General features: G+C 40.2%; 1 protein-coding gene across 1 annotated transcript in view; it reads right to left on the minus strand.

Annotated features, from left to right (window-relative positions):
• Positions 1 to 1,846: 1,846 nt before the first annotated feature.
• The window catches only part of TDRP (testis development related protein), a 29,216-nt gene continuing 7,840 nt past the window's right edge, over positions 1,847 to 23,222 (minus strand). Inside the window, exons 2-3 of the mRNA XM_065056015.1 lie at positions 7,825 to 7,928; positions 1,847 to 5,050 (exon numbers count right to left, since the gene is read on the minus strand). Of these exons, the coding sequence (XP_064912087.1) occupies positions 4,705 to 5,050; positions 7,825 to 7,928 (450 nt within the window). The 3' untranslated portion in view covers positions 1,847 to 4,704. The remainder of the gene's footprint in view (positions 5,051 to 7,824; positions 7,929 to 23,222) is intronic.

Genomic DNA, 23,222 nt, shown 5'->3' on the forward strand with positions numbered 1-23,222 from the left:
ACAAAATGTTCAGCCAACAGCATTTGGGGTTTTCAAGGAAAGCTGTAGAAGACAAGACAGGCCAGAACCCATTGCTGAATTCAAGGAATGGGGTCTGTATCAAATCTGAGCTGGTTTATTGTACAACCTCAAATAATTAAACCAGCAAATTATTTGAAAAAAATATTTAAACTCAACTGTTCAGAGAGTATTCTCAGTACAAGGGGTTAGAGCAACTAAAAAGTAAAATATCACATGATTGTTTTCAGTAGTGGACAAACTACTCTTAGAAAACACAGCTGCGTGTTTTTCTTTGCAGAGAGTAAGGCTGTTTCTTTTCCAATAGTGAACTCACAATTCAACAGGTGTTATTAAGCTTTCACTGGTGTTATTTGGGGCTCAAGAACACAGAAATTTAAGTGCTTTTATTACAGACTTTAAAAGAGTATTGTAGCTTCCTTGCATCTTTACAGAAGTACTGAACACAGAATAGGAAAATTTTCTTCCCAAATACAGAGCAGCTGTTTCTTCATTTATCATCAGTAATAAAAACTGGTAAATATTATATGCAAGTCCATCTTCTGTTTACTGTTATGTGTTTCATTTTTTTTTTTTATTTATACCCCTGTTTTCTGATTGTTTCCATAGTCTCTATTACTTTGTAACTATAGAAAAAGCATTTTTTCCTGCATTATGCTAGTTGCACTTACAATCAATGCAACTCTCATTTCAATTTCTAAACTGGATTCTTTACCTACCTGTTAGATTCCCTGTCTATGGTACCAAGCAGTCATGCTACAAGAAATTTTTGAGAGACAGACATGTAGTGATACACACCTTTGCAAACTATTACCAGTGACTAAGCCTTTTCCAAAATTACTTTTCCTCTTCATAGTGCTGGTTTCATTTTCCAGATACTTGCACATCATAAACCAATTAGCAGGCACTTATGGAAAAAAAATAATCAGTAAGAGCAGTTAAATAACATGTGCATTAATGTCCTCTTCTGACTGTACAGAGACAGGACATACAGTTTTATCATCTGACATTCATATATATTAACAAGCATTTTAAAAAGTTTTGGCAAGCGAGGTAGCTGCCAGGCTGAATTCACCTGGGCTGTGGGAACAGCTCTGCGCAAAGTGTGGCAGGGTCCTTGGCTACCCAGGGCCTGCGAACACCGGTCCCTGCACTCAGATGTGCACCTGACCCCCCGGGCTGTAGTCAGAGGCATCTCAATGTCAGTTTTCTTCCCTAAGAATATAAGTTGTATGAGTAAAATTTTCTGTTTCAGCTGGTTCACGCAGTCTGGTAAGAAGCATTTTGTGTAAATCTTCCCTGCTAAGCCCATATAGACACCAACAAAGCCAGCAGACCAGAGTGGGAGAATGAGGAGTGACAATGTGCTTCTATCTAGATCTGATCTACTGGTAACAGTGGCTGCATCTCCTTGGTGCCACAGCCTGGGGCGCAGGTCTCACCTCACTCTGGGGCTGCTGTACGCAAAAGGATTCCTGCTCCTCCAGTTTACATGAGGCTGCTGAAGTCTGCAGGGAAGGAATGCTGCTCTGGCCAAGCTTTCTTAACACTCAATAAATTCTTTAAAAAGTGTTTAAACCAATAAAGCAAAATGTTTGCTTTCACAGTAGGAAGAATTCATTGGTTTTGACAAACTGCAATGGGTGATGCTCTAAATCCAGGACGCAGCAGCTCCTCAGACAGCCTGATTCACTGAGTGTGGACAAACACAGCTCTCACTTCCTTGGCTGGGTTCTACCATGGTGCAAATAACATCCACACACGTGAAAACAAATTCACATGACAAATACAGTGCGACCAAAAAAAAAACAAATCAAAGAATAAGGCGTTTCAGTTTAAACTAAATCTTTATTCATATGGAAAATACTATTTTTCTTTTTGCAAATGATGCTAATAAATAAAAATACTCAGAAAGAACTTTGCTTAGAGTTGAGTGACTAGTTACAGCCACATGAAGCTTTTAATTCAATTCCCGTTAAAACCACGCCAACAATCATGCAGATTGGCTACGAGAAAGCAATATAAACTATATTTTATTTTGTGCAATCTTATCATACAATCTTAATGCTACCTTCTTCTAAACCATTTCACATAGATTGAAATGCGATTTCAAAACAAATATTAAGGGACATATTCTACACTTATTCCACATATGGAGCTGTGTATAGCTTAAACCCATGAATGTATAATGTAGTTAATCAACTAAAGAAAGTAAAGAAGACCCCGTTCTGAAAATTCAGACAAGTTTATAAACATAAGAGAAGAAAAGCTCACACCAGTGAGTTCTCGAAAGACAAATACATTATTAAAGCATAACAATAAATTATATTAAATTTAATAATGGTCATCCTTACAACAGTTATTTCTGAGGAATACCATTTAAAAAGCACATCAAAACTTTCATCACTAGGAGTTAAACCTTAGTTTACATATCTCAATTTCCCACTCGGATGCAATTTTGTTGTGAGCACATTCGTTATCATACATTTAGAAATGAATTGAAAGATGCTGCAGTTAAGCTGTGCATGAAACACATCATCAAGGTGAGAAACAGGCACTTGACAGTATAATGTGCAAGGCAAAACCTTTACTGGTCACAGTATAAACAGTTTCTTCAGGAGGGAAATTAAATTAGAAGTTCTCAGCCCATCTTTGAGAGAAAAATACTGAGGGCTGCCAGCAGATCTTTTTCCATTCTTTAAGGTCTGCACCAACAACCAAACTCAATACTAGCTCATGCCTCAGAGGGTATTCCCTAAACTATAAAATGCAGCATACTTTACCCAAGAATACTTATTCTTTCCTATAATTAACCTCAGCAGATGTACTTGCCAAAGGCAAATACAGAGTTTACTCACAGACTAAATGATGCAATGCAACTGCTAACACTTTCTCCTCTATTAGTATTTTTAAACATATAAATTTTACAAATACATTTGCCAGTTACAAGATCCTGTTTTGTAGCACAAAACGCTGATGTTCTTTTACATAAATTTAAGACCAATGTCTTTTAACATCCTATTAAAACAGGAAAAATAAACAAAACCCAAACCATTTTGCTACAGTTTCCCTCCAGGCACATCTCAACAGGAACCTCTGAAAAATAGCAATGCAGGAACTGTAGGCTGGAAAACTACACATGTATTGGACGAGAGAGGAGAAAGAGAGAGCTAAGGAAGGAGCAGAGTGCCAGGAACAGAAACAAGGTTCAAGCTTAGAAGAAAATCGCATGCATCCCTTTTGGTCAGCACAAGCTTCCTGCAAGAATATGTTTACAAGATGTCCATTATACAAAGGTAAATGCTTTCTTGTAAAAACACTGACTTTCTCTGAAATGCTGACTTGATCTTCTGAGTGTACTGGCCATATTGCTGGGCAGTCACCGGGTTTGCAGTTCTGTTCTACCAGTTTAGCAATCAGCAGAGAAATTGTCTTTTTTATGAAACTTTTGGTTTGATTTTTTTCCATGAATGTTAAAGTAGTATTTATATAGGTCGTATAAACAAAATAGAAACCAACTTTGAATCTGACATAGGCCACAATGCTAATGAGAGACAATATGTTAGAAAGAGGCACTTTTAGTGTTCTTACATACATTTCAAATCTCAACTTTAACAGTTCACCTTCTTTTACCAAAAATTAAAATATCAGTAGCTAACAAGACGGAGCTTTATAACAAAAATTCTTCAGAAGTTGTGTGCATGCACATACCTGCAATGGCTCAATTACTCAGTTATCCTGAAAATGCCAGAGTATAATTCAATCGCTGCTTGCAGGGCAGGGGCAGGAGGAACACCACATACAACACAAAGCAGCTGTAGAACAAGGATCAGCTATTGTGAAAATAAAACATATGCCCTTCCATAAGAAGCAACTTAGAGGAATAAGATTCAGGACTACAGATACTGAATATCCAGATGATCTTGTTCTCTACTCACTGCTGCTTTCCAAATTGTCAATCATTTTTATTGTTCGCATAACATGCACCTTAAAAACTGAGCAGCTTAGCTTTGTCAAACAACACTCCATATAAAAAAACCAACCAACCAAACAAACTCTGGAAGACCCATTTGACCTGACTATTGGTGAAGTTCCTGTGATGGAAAGAATCACATTACCATAGTATTTTCCCGTTTCTTACACAGTATAGCACGTTGTGACAGTTGAGCATCTTGTGTGCACAAGCTGAAGCATATGCTGAGGCTGAATTTTTGGAAAACAGTCTACCAAGTACAGGCATTCTCCCTGCAAGCAACAGATCAGTATTCTTAATTAAAAAGGGTCAGCATCAAAACTAAGATTTTGAGTGACCCTCACATACCAGGAAACAGGACCTCAAGCCTAGTGGAAGTTCCTACATAAGGCAGACAACTTTACAACCAGTGTATACATTCACTAAGGAATTACATTTTTTGGTAAAACCAACAACCCAACATACTGCAGAGTCTGAATGTGAAATATAGGCACAAAATAGATTCTCTACTTTTTCTTCTGTGTGGAAAACATAGCTATTTAACAATGTAATAAGAAAATGTACTATCAGGTGAGCAAAAATTTTTAACAATCTGAATAAAACAAAGTACTGTATAAAGGTGCAATATTGAGCAATTTGATTTTGGTTTAAACATACGAATAAATCATGGAACCTTTCTCTTCTTATCTATAAAGCATTTCACATTAGCAGAATCATTCTAGTTCTTCCCAGTTGTCAGTAAGGTTACCTTTGCTTTGACGTCTGATACTAACCAGCTTTCCAGCTGATTTGATACTCCACCTGGAACTGTTTCCTGAGCTTGCCAGGTTTGTGTATTTTGTGGAGCCTTTGGTTTCATCTTCCCAGCCTGACCAGGCTGTATAGTCACTTAAAGCAGTGGCTGCATCACTGGGAGAGTCAGCGGCAGTAACCTGCGGTGGTTCCCATCCCTCCATCTCGTCTGGTTTCCTAGACTGGATGTTCTGCTTTATCACCAAACTGTCCCAAAAACCTGGCTTCTTTTCAGACTTCATCTCTTCCTTTAACTTGAGGTTTGTTCTAGAAAATAACAATGATGAGGTGATTAATTTCTTCATTTAACAATGCATGGAATAGTTATTAATAAACATCCAATTAGTTTATTATTTTTTTGTAGTAAGGAACACTGGCGAGTCATCAGCCTATGACAGCACATCCACTACTGTCAACTTCAGGGGAAACACCCTCGTATACATGTGAGCCTAAACACAGTAGCATCTTGCAGTGGTAAATCAGAAGTGGACTGAATGTGGCCATTTCCTATTAGAAAAGACTTTGCGCTCCTCCCCACCCCCCCATGAATTACACAGAACTGCCTTTGGAAATGTATGAAGCATTTTAGCAGGTATTAGAACCCTTTAGGACTTTAACAAAAAAAAACTCCAAAAACAAACCCAGAGCCAGGACAGTAGAAGGAATATGAAAATGTTTTGTCTACCACCAGCTTTTAACAATCACTGTGTTTCTCAGGTTCACATACCTGTTATCACATTGCCAGCTAAACTTTATACCCTAATATATTTGATGTACACAGTACTTGGACTTAAAAGATACCAGTGTTTTTATCATAAAGATAGGCACAATGTTTTGAAAACGGCTGTTTGGTATTTCTGCTGGGAACTCCCAAAATTCCCTTACCAAAACCATGAAAAAACAACCTTTGTTGTAATTTCTCTCTCAAAGAGACATTTGAAAGGCTACTCATATTATTATTATATTTTTTTTATCCCATTAAGAACCTTCAGTCTGAATTATTTCATATTCACAGTGTGGAGTATTTAAAATACAGAATGTCAAATATATCTGCATAGGTTTACATACAGGGTCAGGTATGTAATCAAATGATGGACCACAAAGAAAGGCTGAATACCAGTGGTGAAACAAGGAACCTTCAGGGTTCAATGAGCTAAGTAGCAAATTGCAAACCTTATCTCCTAGCAGCATACAAATTCCTTAGCCACAAAGAAAACCACCAGTGAAATGTTTAAAATATTTATCTTAAGAGAGCTTTTTTCCCATTAATGAAAGCTTGACTCTATCATATTTAAATAGCAGACCAAACCAATACCTTCGAACGGGTTTTTCCTTTACTGAAGTTTGAATTTATGATAATTCAGAATTTTCATCTTGCTAAAGCCAGTCACAGACTCCATCACAGACTGTGATTCTGTGATCTCAGCAACACCCATAAAATTGTACAGGGGCAGGAGCTGGGAACTCTGGGGAAGTTTTACCGAACAGATTCAAATGGAAATGGGAATATATGTGTTTATATTCTAAAACCATTTTCACACACACACACCCTACATGCACATATATACTCTTGTATGCTGAACTATATGTATTTCAAAGTAAACTGGAAACAAAATGTAATACAGCAAGCCTTATCAAAGCTGCTATTTGGCTCTAACAGCTATACTGACAGGTGGCACATTTTTTGCTGTGTGTAACCAAGGCAGTCAGGTAGCACACGCAGGTCAGGCCTACAAATACTTGCAACAGAAAAACAGTCTGTCCCCGGGAGGAGTGACCCCAGACACCAGTACAGGTTGGGGGGTGACCGGCTGGAAAGCAGCTCTGCAGAGAAGGATTTAGGAGTCCTGGTTGACAACAAATTGACCACGAGCCAGCCATGTGCCCTTGTGGCCAAGAAGGCCAGTGGTGTCCTGGGTGCATTAGGAAGAGTGTGACCAGCAGGTTGAGGGAGGTTCTCCTCCCCCTCTACTCTGCCCTGGTGAGGGCACATCTGGAACACTGCCTCCAGTTCTGGGCTCCCCAGTTTAAGAAGGACAAGGAATTACTGGAGGGAGTCCAGTGGCAGGCTAAGAAGATGATTAGGGGTCTGGAGCATCTTTCTTATGATGAAAGACTGAGAGACCTGGGTCTGTTCGGCCTGGAGAAGAGAATCATCAGTGTTTATAAATATCTCAAGGGTGGGTGTCAAGAGGACGGGACCAGACTCCTTTCGGTGGTGTCCAACGACAGGATGAGGGGCAATGGGCACAGACTGGGGCACAGACTGAGGCACAGAAGGTTCCATCTGAGTATGAGGAAAAACTTTACTTTGAGGGTCACAGAGCACTGGAACAGGCTGCCCAGAGAGGTTGTGGAGTCTCCTACTCTGGAGATATTCAAGACCCGCCTGGGCACATTCCTGTGCCATCTGCTCTGGTGAACCTGCTTTAGCAGGTGGGTTGGGCTGGATGATCTCCAGAGGTCCCTCCAACCCCAACAATTCTGTAATGCTTGAAAGGGGCTTGTTCTATTCAGAGAACAGCTGTAACTGCTCTGGCAGCAGGCCTGTTCCAAGGAAGCACCCACAGCTCCAACAGGGAAGATTTGCAGATCCTGGTATAGCTACTCCACTTAACCTTTGTAGGTGTAGCAAGATTCCAAAAGAACAAGTAAAGCATGTAAAAAAGGGAATTTGTAAACTAAACCGTAATTAAGCCTTAAGGGGAAAGGAGAAGGGTGGGAATGACCCCTTTACTCAGAAACCTTTATTCCTTTCCTAGAGTAAAAAAATATTATGCAGCTAAATTCCCTTTTCGTGCTGGCAGACCTAAAAAGGTTGTCCACAATATCTGTCCTTTCCTAAAGAGCATGTCTTATTAATTGTAAACTTCATATATACATAATTTTGAAAGGCACATAAATCTTTCTTAGTGATTTCACTTCCAGGAGCTGAACACTATTGCTTCTCAGTGTCTACCTTCACTATTTTGCACAGCGAAAGAATTTTCTGTTCCAGTTTGTATAATTTAATAGCAGATAGACCAACTGATTGTACTCACCCTTTGGATTTTGGAGACTTGCATCCTGCTAACAATTGCTGTTCATCATCTTTATTGAACATGGACGTCACTTCCTTCCAACCCCGGAAACTTGCACCTTGAACCTATGCAAAGAAATAACCATCCTCATAAATGTGCATTACAGACTTTGTGGACAAACCTCTGCTGGTTTGCAGAGGCAGACGAGCGGTGTCAGGGAGCACAGCTCTGCTCCTGGGTGCGCTTCTGCAGGCAGGAGCTGCTGGCCCCGTTTTGGTGTCTCATGGTCAGAAGGGAACACAGGCAGCTTAGGGGCTTCAGCAAACAGAGATTGCACCAACAGTCATTGCTCGAAGGGGCCTCAGACAGGACAGCCAGCTGAATTAAGAAACTCTTAAGGTTTAACCTGCTTTGCACCCATTGTTCCTATTTTTAACTCACCAAAACTACTCATGGCCCTGCAAGCAAAAAGGGTCAGAGCCTTGGCTCATCGGTGAAACGCGGCGTGTGGCACTGGTGCACCACAGTGTGCTCTCTAAATTTACTGCGACCATTAAACATGTAGCATAAATTATTTTTTCAACATTATTAAAGGTTTGGTTCCCTCTCCCCAAAGTGAAAAATATAGGTATTGGTTATTTTTATTCTGATAGCATGCTTAGGGACTCTAACAGAATTGCTCACATGCATTTCTCTCAGGGTCTTGTAAGAAGGGCAGAGTGACAGTCTATGAGTGTTACTTGATTACATTAAAAATTACAACAATACATTATGAAGTATAATAATCAAAACAAAATCATAGTAGACAACACAAGTGAAGGGTAATTCATCAGCTGTTATGATGCTTCATCCTTTTTGCAGAACTTATCAGTGCAAATCAGTATCGGTTTGTTATTTTGGTTTTAACTGATTACACTTTATAACTGGTACATCCACATAGGCCTTAAAATATGTATGTCAAACAACCACCTACAAATTGAGCACAAACACTGGATAGGAAAATCCTGGTACTGCCAGCTCCTCACGTCTCAGAAACCCATCACCTCTACCATTCGCAGAAGTAAAACAGAACCTTTCTTAGGACTTGTTAGTCACAGGGTATTTCCACCTCCTGTTCTCCCCTTCCACTGTATCCTACACCTTCCCTGCTCACCTCTGAGCCGCCTCAGCTCCTCTGACCCAGAAGACACAGTAGGTCCCTTTTAGGATCAAGAGGAAGGTCTAACCTAGACTTTCCTTCACTCAGTTTCACTTTGGCTAGATAAAAATATGGACCCAGCTTTGGGCAAAGCGGTGGGGAACTTGGAAGAGCAAGCCCAGAGCGATTACCAGCTTTTGTTCATGGGATATGGACAGATGAGGCACAGGAGAGCCAGGTTCACCACAAGCCAGGCCTCTGCAGCCCACGCCTAATCTTACCATAAGCCACAGCATTCCTCATGGCTTCATAAGAAAAGCAACTGCTTCCATAAATATTTTTTCCACTATGAGAATAAAATGAGTACAGATTACAATGAGCAAACTCTCATGTTTAATTTAAACATATGCTGTCTATTTTTAATTATGTTAAAAATAAGTAGACAGCTACCTTCAACTTTGCATCCCTGTGGCTCACTCACCAAACCCATCTCATAGAACACTGGTACTGTTGATAGTATAAAACAAAACCAGACAAGCTGCAGATGGTGCCTTCAAAGAGATGCCTTGCTATACCAAATCCTTGTGTTTAAATTGTCAGCCTCACCAAGCAGTAGTCAACATTTAAAGCTTCTGTCATGTAAATAACGGTCTAAAACCTCAATTTTAGTCTATAAAGGCCCAATCCTGTTATCTGTTTCTGTTGTTCAGTTAAATTCTGTAACAAGTTTAACTGAGGATTTGTTGCTCTGATTTGGCTTCCTCTCACTGCAAAGTACTTCATCTACAGCAAACGTCTAAAATGTAAGAACCTCAGAGACGTTAACTATTGAAGAAAGTAATCTGTCTAAAGAAAGAAGGAAAAAAAAAAAGATAAAAACTCTAGAAAGCACTTGGCTTTTCATATGTTAAAAAAATCCTTCATCTTCTGTTATCTTACTCCAACTCTACTACTTCAGGCCTTTTGGGGAAGGAAGGAACCTTTGCTACCATAGGCCAGCCTACAATTAAATGCAGCACATAACAGCTCTTACTGCCTTAACCCTTTAGGCCTTTAAATGGGAAAAAGACCCAAATCTACCTCAGTGATCTATTTTATAGATAAGCTTGTGTGTCTTCACTGTTGATGTTTTCATCAAGCCTTTGCTACATAACAAATCTGCAGATTTAGAAACAAAAAGAGAAAAACACCTTGTTAATGGTTTTCAGATATCAATCTCATACAGACAACTAGCTTAATTTAAATGATAGGTGCCTTTGAAGAACAGCACTGATCAAAGACTATTTGGAGACATGCATTTATACATAGAGTTCCGTTCACTGTAAAAAAGGATATACCTACACATACACCTTCTTTTAATATAGAACATTAATGTCCAGCCACAAGCTTTCCATATTTTTTACTTTGGATATTTTTAAATTTAAGCTAATTAAGCCTGATCCTTATTCACAGATATTCTTAAGAACAATTATTAGAAAAGTTCTGTTCAATGTCAAACAGATAGTGTGTGCAGGTTTCCAGATAAAAAATTACAAACTCTGCACTCTGTACATCAGTATATATACCCATCTGTATATCAGTATCTATGTACACATTGAACCATTCCTTCAATATTTCCATGAACAAGTACTCCCACAACGGATCCAGGGCATTTGGTACGTACATACAAAGGTAATAGCCGTGTAGCAGATTCTAAGTGATTTATTATTTTCTCAACCAATCCTTAGGGGAAATGTATACTAAACCTTTAAGACATGCTTGCACCAGTTAGTTATTTGAGGTTTCTCCAAAAGAAACACTGCGAGGATAGTCTACATAATGGCAGCAACGTCCAAGTAGACTGTATTTTGCTAATATGTGATAAAACTCATTGCACAAAGCCTAGTGCATATTAATGGCCTAGGCTGAAAGAAACCCCAGAAGCGCAAGAGTAAAACCAGAACCTCACCCTACTACAATGACGCCTCCTCTGCTACACCTGCCTGCACCAGTGTGGATCTGCTGAAGCGTCTTTTCACCCAACAGCTCACTCTTGATAGTCTTAACCTTAGCAAAGGAGGACGTCAAACTTATTTCCCACTTCCAGAAGCTTTTTTCTAACTACTGAACTGCTTAAGACAACAATCTTTCTTTGTAATTACAGCTGTCATGTAACTCTGTCACATACAAGAAAAATCCCCCAAAACAGCCTGCTGTATTTCTATATTTCTTTTCAATGTCTTTTGAAGATTTTTAACCTGCACATGCAGTGCCACCACCGATGCAGCTGGAACAGCTGTAACTGTACCTGCTGGTAAGTACGGCTCAGGAAGGAGATCTTGAAGTCACCATTCTCTGAAACCATCAGTCCGACATGCAGCAGCTGCAAAGCCAAAAAATGCTGGGAACCATCACAAAAAGGATTAGACAAATTGAGGCAGCAGGTCTGTAACTGGATACCCTCTATTTAGAGGGATGTACCCTCTAATATCTCAAAACAGTGATTCTTGGTGTAAGTGGAAGAGGCCCTAGAAACTGGCCAAGCTATGGTCTCCCTGAACAGCATTTCCTGGTGCCACAGTCAGACAGACGGCAGGACCTGGGAATTTCTTACATTCTTTACAAAGCACATGGAAAAAGACCTAGATCCCAGAACAATTAGCTTCCTTGCAATGGATGTCAAAGGAATGCCGGTAAGTAAAGAAGAGATGAGACTTTGGTGAGCTGACTCCTCACCACTCTGGACACTTACTTTGTGTAAAAAGAGTAAAGTTACGCAAAGTATAAAAATACTGTACCGCTACTGTCTTAAAGCATCAAGCCACTTGCAGAAGTTCTGTATTTCATTTTTGTTCTGTAACTGTCTACACAAAACTCCAAAAGTACTACTCCTAAGATTTTCAAAAAAGTTTGTATACATAGCTGACTAGCTTGTATTCTCAAACCTTTTAAGTATTTTTCCTTGTGTCAGTGGAAAAATAAATAATTCAACATCCAGAGTTCACAGAATCACACAGCCTTTAGAGCTGGACAGGACCCCTGGAGACCATCTGGTCCAACCACACTGCTCAACGCAGGGTCAGCTTGAGCAGATTGCCAAGGATGACACACAGCTGGGTTTCGAGCATCTCCACAGCTGGAGAATCCACAACCTCTCTGGGCAACTTGTTACAGGGCTTCACCGCCCTCATGGTGAAAACATTTCTTATTATGTTTAAATGGTATTTCTTCTGTTTCAATTTGTGCCTACTGCCTCTTGCCCATTCAGGGAGCACCACCAAGAGTGAGACTCCATCTTCTTTATACCTTCCCTGATGGTGTATCTGCAGAAACCTTTCTTATTGCTCTTCATTTTCCTCACCAGATTTAACGCTAGGTGGGCTTCATGTTTCCTAATGCCATCTCTGCATGCTCAAGGAGCATCTCTATATTTCCCTCAGGTCACTTGATCCTACTTCCATCTCCTGTATTCTTCCTTTTTATGTTGGAGGTCATTGATGCAGACCGACATTATGACACCTTTGCTTCTTTCTCTGTTGATATACTTCAACATATCTCTGATATATCTCTGTTGATATATTTGATATGCTTCTTTCTCTGTGATGGATGGGATGAGCTATTCCTGAGCTTGGAGGAGGTGATCTTTGAAAATCAAAACTGATTGATACCACTAGAATAGAACTAGGTGTACAGTCGAACATCCAGGTTAAAAACTCATAATAATTTAAAAGAAAAAAAAAATCAAGTGAAATGCCTATAAAGGACTGCTAAGAAAAGAGAGCACTATTAAGGAGGACTAGAATTGTAATATCAGATGGTAGGAAGTCAAAACCTTTAGAGGACCAGGCTGGATGCTGCGGTCTGTTTCCAAAATGCCAATGAAAAACAAAGCAGAGACTTTTAAAGATGCCATTTGAGTATTCTGTGAAGTAGGATTAGAGACTGGTCTTATACCAGTTTGATTATGAAAGCACAGAGTATGCCTGACAAAACAGCCATTAATAAAGGTTCTCCCATATCTTCTATTTTAGATTGTGAAAATCTGTGCAGCACAATGTCACCCAAAAGGATCAGTAAAACAGAAATTACAGACAACGTATGAACCCATCGACTGGTAGACCACTGAAAAACCATCATCATCATGTGTCCCAATAGGCATCTAAAGAGCTCAAGCCCAGAGCACAGACTCTTGCCCTTCAGCAGAGGAAATTGCAGCTTGTAAAGTACTTTCTCCGCCATGAGAAAGCTGCCATTTAATTAGTGTGTTTTCTGAAACTGGGAGTACAAGTAGTCACTTCTAGAACACCATGTAAAGGATGCAGTCTGTATCCCTAGTCAAACTGTCTGATGTTTCCCCCCTCGCTCCCCTCTGCTTTGCCAACGCCTCAGTGCCGGTGCCCATCTGTCAGACAGATTCCCGGAGAGAATTCACACAAGGGGGCAGATCTGGTTTACCAGACACTGCTGCTGAAAAGGGTCAACCCAGTCCATTGCCTGCTCACATTTCTGCTGCCTTCCAAACACTGCGGTTTTGTATCTGTGGGATGCTGTGGAAAAACAGTTCAAACCAAAGAAGGGCAATGAAGCCAGTGAAGGGTCTGGAGCACAAGTCCTATGAGAAGCAGCTGAGGGAGCTGGGGCTGTTTAGCCTGGAGAAAAGGAGGCTGAGGGGAGACCTGATCACTGTCTACAACTACCTGAAAGGAGGTTGTGGCGAGGTTGGTGTTGGTCTCTTTTCCCAGGTAACAAGTGAAAGGACAAGACAAAATGGCCTCAAGTTGCGCCAGGGAAGGTTCATATTGGATATTAGGAAAAAATGTCTTCATGGAAAGGGTTGTCAGGCATTGGAACAGGCTGCCCAGGGAAGTCACTGAGTCCCTGGAGGTGCTTAAAAGGTGCGAAGATGAGGTTCTTAGGGACATGGTTTAGAGGTGGACTTGGCAGTGCTAGGTTAATAGTTGGACTTGATGATCTTAAAGGTATTTTCCAAGCAAAGCAATTCTATGATTAAGCCAGAAGAAATCTAACTAACTCATTTTTTTGCATTCTTTTGGGTTTGTCGTAAGAATCAGCTCATTAAAAGATGTCACAGTCACCAAAGCATGCGGACACTAGGGGCAACAGCACATCTTCTGTAGCAAAAACTACTGTATCAGCACAAGCACCCTCTGGAAGTTGCAGCCATCTATGCACTGTCTTCCATACATACAGCTTTGTGCATATCGTATGGCTTCCCAAACTCACCCCCTAAGCTTCACTCTGTAAACTCAACCTTTATGGTAAGTTTTCTGCTTTGTTACCTGTATTGATTCCCATGCATCAACTGTACATAAATTGTATATGTATGTTGACTACAATTTTGCTTTCTTTAGATAAAATGGGGAACTAATGTCTACTGGCAGTTAATTTCATAAAATGCTCCAGAAAGGGACAGCTCCTCTTAATTGGAAGTCTCCTACAAAACTGAGTGGTATTATTACCAAAAGTAAATTTAGGTATACCATTTTTCACCACATCAACAAATTCTGTTCATTCACGCAACTCAGTTTCCTACACTAGGTAAGCAGGCAAAGAGTTATAAATGAACAATCAAGAGTCTACTGGGAAACAGCAAAGCATCTCTAAGAAGAATTTTCAGTTAATTTTACTGCCAAAAGCTACACAGTTCATCATTAGAACTCTACTAGAGGGCAAGAAGGTTAATGAAAAATTAAGCTAAAAGGCAGCAAACCAGAAATAGTAACAGTTTGGTATAAACTAAAGAAGTAGATTTGCTTAAAAGCAAATTTTAAAAGTACATTGCACAAAAAAGTATGTAGATATAGATGAACATATACTAAAGAGGAAGACTGTGTAAATTTAACTGAAAACAGTTAAATCCACCCATCAGATGCATGTGGTTAATATACACAAACACCTCATTACCTGAGGAAAAAGAAGCACAGAATTCAATGAAGTCAAAGAATAACAGCAAGGATTTGCCACACCTGTGTTAAGGGTACAAGACAAACAGTTTTCATCTCAAAGCAAGAAATTTGAGTACGTTCAAGTATTACTCTGGCTCTAAAATGGCACTGCTTTATGAGTGGTACCAGCACTGTCAATATATTCTGGTTAGGCTTTTGTACTCCCCGCCTGCCTGGCCAGCAGGGCTTTGGAGCACAGAAGTGACTCTCTGACGGCTACAAGAAGCCACATGACAAGAGTCTTAGCAACCAAAAAGAGCAATTGCAGGGGATTCTTGCTGTATACCTGCAGTGAGAATCAGCATGTTCAGTGCCTCTGTGTGGTTAAGCAGCTAATCCCTAAAAAGTCACTGCTCAGCATGTATGAAATGAGATTTCCAGAAATGTATATTTTAGCCAAGTTTTAGCAGATCTTTACAAGCACTTTCACAGAGGATTGACAACTGGCAATAAAAACCCTCCAGCAAAGCAGAGGCACTCCACAGAACACTTGCAGGATTTTTTTATAAATGTAAACTAAAAGGACGGGTTTTCCTTTCAACCTTGACTGAGAAGAAACAATTGTTTGTTCCACAGCTTCTCTCCCTCCTCCCATGAAAAAAGAGCCCAAAATAAAAAGCTAGACATGAAATTTTCTATGTAAGTACCTTACAGTTCAATAAAGTTACAACTAAGTGGTTTTTTATTTAAAATAAAGGCAATCAGCTTTAATTAAAGAGGCATAGTTCCCACACTATAGGAAACCTATTCATAACATGCAAGAACTCAAATAACAGAAAGAAAAAAAAACCAAACAAACACAACCCCCCAATTTGTCTTCCAGACAAATATCAAAGTGTTTGGGGGGGTAGGATTTTTCAACTCATCCAGCTGCTGGTGTGCAGACCAACAGTTATTCTGTGGCACACATGAGCTGAAACAACAGCGTTTATCTCTACCAGAACGTCCCAACATCTCCAATTCTGTTATTAAAATGATTCTTTTGGTTTTCAAAACTCTGTGTCTCATTTCAAAACTGGCCTAATAACTGCAGATGAAGCCTCTGCTGTACTTTTAACTCAGAAGCCCAGCACGAGGCCAGACCCCCAGGATGAGCTCTGCAGGGCCCAAGGGCCAAGCGCAGCACAAACACGGGTTCCACATTCCGGCCTTTTGCAGAGCACCACTAGAGGGTTCACAGTTCCTCACTCAGATGTCGCGAGGCTTTTTATCCAGCTATACTTGCCTTTCAGGAGAGCTGTGAAGAGGGAACTAGAAAAACTGAGCTTTGCAGTTAGCCTGTCCTCACTGCTAAGTGGACAGGTTCCTGCATGAGCAGAAACTAAGATCATTTTCCAGCCTAAATCTCCAGCTCCCACTTTTGCACCTCCAAGCCTAGGTCAAAGGCTTTCCTCTGTGAATGGGCATCAGGACTGTTCTAAAACTCAAGCTTTAAGAGACCATTAGGACCATCTCCCAAAAGGGCAGACATACCCTTCATCCACTGCCCTTTTCATCAAAAACTTCATTCTTCTTCACCGTACTACTTCAAAACAGAGACTCTTTTACCTATGACACGTGCATACTGAGAAGACCACACATCTAATTAATCAGCCTTTTATTAACATATTAAAGATTTTGGAACTTCTGGAATATCACTGTACTGACAGCTTCTAAAATGACAGAACAACCAAATAAAATACAAAAGTGCTTTCAGAAACAACCGTAAAGAAAGGAGAAAGACAAGGTGGTTTTTTGTGAATATATTTTTAAGACAAGGGTGTTTTACCTTAAAACACACAGATACTGTAGCTCAGTGGTTTGCCTGAATACTTTTTGAAGTCAAAACACACACTTAGCAAGCCTTCCTGAAAGACTAAGTAAGGGGCAAAAAAGCTTCAATATAAAGAAATTAATTTTACGGTTCTTTTCCTAAACATTCATCATCTGGCATAAAATAAACAGTAGTTGGTATTTTCCATAAAAAGGAATACATTTCTTCTAAAAAGTAGAAAAAGATATAGTACAATCTGAATTCTGTTTTCAGTCAAAATCATTCTGTATCTGAAGTAGAACAAAAAGAAGTAACAGAGGCAGATGTTCAGCTTATACATATTAATGTAAAGTATTCTATTGCACTAATTAAACTATTTTTAAATGCTTTTCTCTGTACCTATGGAATTTCAAAATAAACTCTAGCATATCATAACAACTTCCAGTTCTTTCATCTTCTACTAATGTATTTTAAGAACATTAAAAAAAAATTCTTGGACACATATCAAAGTAAAAAAAATAACTTTTATGCCTATTTTTCTTTTCTGAAAGAGGTATGAGATAAAGTCCTTAATCTCTTGTGGTCAGAGAGCCACCCTCCCCTCAGTGCAGGACCCTTTGTTAAACTTCATCGGGTTCTTCTCTGCCCAGTCCCCCAGCCTGTCCAGGTCTCACTGAATGGCAGCACAGCCTTCTGGCATGTCAGCCCTTCCTCCCAGTTTGGTATCATCAGCAAACTTGCTGAGGGTGCACTCAGTCTCTTCATCCAGGTCATTGATGAACAGGTTGAACAGGACTGCACCCAGTACTGACCCCTGGGGAACCCCACTAACTACAGGTCTCCAACCAGATTCTGCACCGTTGATCACAACCCTCTGAGCTCTGCCGTCCAGCCAGTTCTCAATGCATCTCACCGTGCATCATCCCACCCGCACTTCTTGAGCTTGCCTATGAGGATGTTATGGGAGACAATGCCAAAATCCTTGCTGAAGTCAAGACAGACGACGTCCACTGCTCTCCCCTCATCTACCCAGCCAGTTGTCGGACCACCATAGGCGGCTAACAGGTTGGTCAAACATTATTTGCCTTTGGTGAACCCATGCTGACTACTCCTGATAACCTTCTTTTCCTCCACATGCTTAGAGATGACATCCAGAATGAGCTGCTCCATCACCTTTCCAGGGATGGAGGTGACTGGAGTCTCCACTACAGGCTGACTGACCTGTAGTTTCCTGGGTCATCCTTCTTGCCCTTTTTGAAGACTGGAGTGACACTGGCTTTCCTCCAGTCCTCAGACACCTCTCCTGTTCTCCATGACCTTCCGAATATGATGGAGAGCAGCTTAGCAATAACATCTGCCAGTTCCCTCAGCACTCATGGGTGCATCCCATTGAGGCTTATGGATTTGCTGAACTCAAAGACAGACTTTTGCCTACATTCCTTTCCTCTCCATTCATAACAGTAGATTTTGGAAGAAAACCAGAGTACTGACAACACTAGCGAAGGCAGTTCATTAGGGTAGCACTTCGGTCCATCTCTGAATTAAGCTCGTACCTTAGCATGCTCAGGTCCTCTTGTTACTATCAACATTCTCTTCAAGACAGGGCAAGATCAGTGTCAGGAGTACTTTAGAAGATACAGAAAGTGGGGCATAGCATACACAGTCTGTGTTTTAATGAGAAAAAATGGCACTTTTTCTTCCTCTACACATAACTCCAAATACAAACAGTCTCCAAGTACAAAACAAGAACAGCTACCTATAACTGAAATTATCCAACTCCAATTCCAAGAAAAAATAAAATTACAACAGAACCGTTTGTGGAAATTATATTTGAAGTGGCTGTTTCACAGAATCCCCTGTGTTTACTTTGGTCCCTTTTTGCTTATGTCAGCCACTTACTGTTTAAAAATCAAAGGTATCAACTCTTTCCTTTTTAACTAAAGTAAATGCAAAGGAGTTGTTATGCTCTTTGCTCCATAAGCTTAATTTTCCATTTAAGGTAACTGCACATGCACATATCCCAAGACTCCCAAAACACACGGTATCTCAGCTCCTACACATTACCAAGCACCACCTTCACTTTGCTAACAGCATCAGAAAGAGGTGAGAAAGCCAGCATGAGAAGCATTAGGTATTTCCAGTCATGTGGGGGCCCAGAAGTATCAGCTTCATTTTGAGAGACCAGCTTCAAATCCTATGCATCTGTTTTTGTTACACTTATTTTTATAAATACATTTTTAAAATTATTTGCCTACTAACATTTCCATTTACTTTATAGGCGATACTTTGCATTATACAAGGGACAAGCATGGAGTTAGGAGCATTTTTAGAATCAGTACAAAGACCACCACACTACAGTGCCACAATAACAGTGTGTTGAAGTAGAGTGAATTGTACATAGACAGTTTTAATTGTTGCAGCAGAACACAAAGTCGGGAACTCCTATTATGATCCATAATGAGAATATTACTTCCTGTGGATCTTAACAAATTATTTAACTTCTGGATTTCAGTCAGCTGTCTTTCATACAGGAGAATATTATTGTAGATGGATAGCCAAAAATGGCAAAGTTAAGATTTGTATAGTACTCTAAAATGAAATTCAATTAGTTTTTCCCTTTTTTGTTTTTTCCTTTCCTTTTAAGAGAATCATCGGCAGTGTTTTAAGCTGAAATGCCACACACATAACATTTCAGAATTTTCCTTCTTTCTTCTCAACACTCAGCTCCCAAACTTTCGGATGAGGTTGCAAAGCCTTAGACTTAACATGATGGCATCTCTGATCGGACACAGGGTAAGAGCTGGAGAATACTTCATCTGATTTGTCCACATTTTTACCAAAAATTAAAAAAAAAAAAAACACAAACAAAACAAAAGAACTGTAAAAATCTCAAGGGGATGTATGGTAAGAGGATAACCTATCTCAGACATCCAGAGCTGGCAGAGCTACCAGTTTCAACAACCAACAACACTGTCTCCAGAACAAACAAGACACTGTTAGTATCTTCCAAAGAAATAACATCTCACATTTTAATTCTTCCACCTCTCCAAATATCTTAAGAAGGATAATATAAACATGAAAGTGCATAAACAGACTTCATGCTCTACTACAGAGCAAAGATGGCAGTGTGAAGGCGTCCAGCCGCTAGCAAGGCAGAGCGCAAGGAAGCAAGAGCGCAAAGCAGCTGTCACAGCGTGAGCTTTTAGAGGAAAACTGAGAGATGCAATGAGCACCTTATGCGGCTAGGGAGTCAGCATAATAAAATGTGAACACCCTTGTTTATAAGAGATGTAATTCACACTAAATAGTAGACAAAAAGTGGTATTTATTTGCTTATTTAAAAGTGTGACAACTAGGACTGTGTTTCTGTGGACATACAATGTGCTGCCTCACAAAGAATGAGAGAGCAGTTTGGAGTAACTACGCTCACGCAGCTGAGGCTTATGGTAAGACGACAACAGAAAGTTAAAAGATATGAAATACAAAGATTAAAAATATATGAAACCCTCAAGAAAGCAACTGGTGAGAATCCAGTACCTAAAATAATACTTTTTTATTTGGAGTGGAAGACCTTATGACTCTTTGCAGCTACCTGAAAGGAGGTTGCAGCGAGGTAGGTGTCAGTCTGTTCTCCCAAGTAACAAGAGATAAGAAGAAAAGCCTCAAGTTGTGCCAAGGGAGGTTTAGATTGGATATTAGGAAAAATTTCTTCACTGAAAGGGTTGTCAGTCACTGGAGCAGGCTGCCCAGGGATGTGCTTGAGTCACTGTCCCTGGAGGTATTTAAAAGACATACAGATGTGGTGCTTAGGGACATGGTTTAGTGGTGGACTTGGCAGTTACAGTTACAGGTTAACAGTTGGACTCAATGATCTTAAGAGTCTTTTCCAATCTAAATGATTCTATAATTCTAAGTATCCATAGTATCCTTTTAAGATACAATGCCTAAAAGGAGACTCAGACAACTGTGGTGTGCTTGTGATGTCCATCCGTACATCCCATGTGCTCACAGCAAGTCTTGATCGAAACTGGCCAGTAGGTTTGAATTCAGCAGTCTCAAAGACAATAGATTTTGAAACTTTTTGTGGAAAATCCACTGCGGGGAAAGCAGAGAGCAGCTGAGTGATGCCCCACGGCAGGGAGAGAGCGCAGGAGGAGCCTGTGTGGGGTCCAGAGGCACCCAGGCCACAGTGTGGGAGGGACCTGCGCACTGCGGAGAAGGGGTGGGTCGGGTATTTAAAAACATCGACAGAGGGAAAGAGGAGCCAGAGGGAGGCAGGGGACCAGAGACACCACTGGGGAGAGCTGAGGAGAAAAGATGAGGAGTCATATACAACCTGTCCTCACGTGTTGCTCACAGAATAAGTTGTGGTTTTTGGTGGTACACATTAGCACACACTCTTCTGATATTCTCTACTTTGTTACCATTCAGAGATCAGGGAGCCTAAAATTTGACATTTTTTTTCAAATTTTCTTTAGGGGACAATCTACTGTACAGCTATATATAAATATATATATATATTTATAAATATATAAAGGGTGAGTGCCATGAGGATGGAGCCAGGCTCTTCTCGGTGGCCAACAATGATAGGACAAGGGGTAATGGGATCAAGCTGGAACACAAGAGGTTCCGCTTAAATTTGAGAAAAAACTTCTTCTCAGTGAGGGTGACAGACACTGGAACCGGCTGCCCAGGGAGGTTGTGGAGTCTCCTTCTCTGGAGACATCCAAAACCCGCCTGGACATGTTCCTGTGCGACCTCACCTAGGCGTTCCTGCTCCAGCAGGGGGATTGGACTAGATGATCTTTTGAGGTCCCTTTCAATCCCAAACATACTGTGATACTGTGATATGTAAAGAGTGAAGATGAGCTTTTGTTATCATGCGGCATAACACATACTGACACAACACAAATTATTTCAGTGTATTTTAATCTAGGTGGTTTGCAATTACAACAATTCCATTTTTACTTTAATTTAAAATAAAAACGCAGCCCACATGACAGTATTTAGTAACTAATAGGTGACTAAATGCTAACGCTAGTGGGAAACACTGATCAGCAACTTGAGTAGCCTTCCAGTTCTGGCAGGGAAAGGCTGGTATGTGCAGTGTGTTTTCATAAGGAAACAAGTGCCCTTTTGTTGGACATATTGCAAGCCATAAGGTACTCAAGGGATTAATTCAACTAGCACACAAACCTTTTTGTACAGAGATCAAAACTGTAATCTACTTCCCTCAGCTTCCTTTGTGGTAAAGTAATTAATTAGTCTCTTTAGATCATTCACTTCCATAATTCAGGCCAAGATGAGAAACGCTGGACATCAAAGAGTTAAGACAAATAATAGCATCATCTCACCCTGCATGCCCTTCTTTTGCTCTAATACATAAAATGGTATATTATCGATTTTCTCTACCCAGTTGTGAGACCTTCCTATCATACGCACACAAGCTGTCAAAGCTGAGCACACATAAAAGTAAACAAGCTGTTATTAAAATAGTAGCTCCTTTTGGTGCAAATTCTTGCCCTTCTGCTGACCTGCTACATCCCCTCTGCCTATCAACACATCTCATCAAGGACTAAGAGTAATTTAAAGTCTAGGTTATCATGCCTGTAAGTGCAAATTAGATTATGAAGCACAAACGTATAATTTAAGTGGGAAAAAAAAAAACAAAACAAACACCACCTCAAGAGATACACTCCAGGGTAGAATTTAACAAAATTCCCAATATTCTACAAGCTCTGCTAAATAATTTAGTGATAGTAGAGTGGAAGGTTAAAAAGTGTTTAAAAAAATCACTCAGGAAATCACAAACCTGAAGGTTGACCTCTGAAGTTGGAAAGATTCCCAAAACACTGATTACAAACCAAACAGTTGAACAACTATGTATACACAGCCTGACCAGAGACAGCACATACTTGGAAGAGGTCACACTGCCAGATCACCATCTTAAAATACAGCTGGCAAAAGAAACCCCTTCCTTGGGTTCGAGCTGGATCCTTTGGTGCCATAGCATCAAATGAAACAAACAAGACTAAAGCAGATTATTAATGCAAGTCACTCTGCTTACCTTATGTTAGAACTGAATCAAAAACAATGCAAAATGCACTCAAGCATGGGTAAGATGAAAGTTATCAGTGGAAGATCAGTGGCACTGAGCCTCATTTTCTTTGCTGCACCTATAATATACATCCAGAACATACACCTTTGCGCACATAATATGCACCTGGAAAAATTCAGTGTGTGGGTATATGCCCTCTGAATCATGAAATAGAGGCAACAGGATCAAATGTAAACAAGCACTCAAACAACTATACTGCTTTCAACATATTCTTCTAACATAGCTGAAAAGTAAAGCTGAACTGTACCCAAAAACTCACACAAAGCTGAACATGCCCTTTAAGGAAAGACAAGGTTTGCAATTTTAACAAATAAAGTGATGCATTACTCGGTCATTCCCAGCTTTCTCCTGAGACATGGGGCTGTGTGTTCAGCAGACAGAACTCCCATGCTGAACCCTGACTTGCCTCCGTGCCTTTCTGGCAGAGGGAGCCTAGACTGGGATCAAGAGCATTTCATCAGTCTT

Source organism: Columba livia, chromosome 3 (assembly GCF_036013475.1).
Source record: "Columba livia isolate bColLiv1 breed racing homer chromosome 3, bColLiv1.pat.W.v2, whole genome shotgun sequence".
Classification (NCBI taxonomy): domain Eukaryota; kingdom Metazoa; phylum Chordata; class Aves; order Columbiformes; family Columbidae; genus Columba; species Columba livia.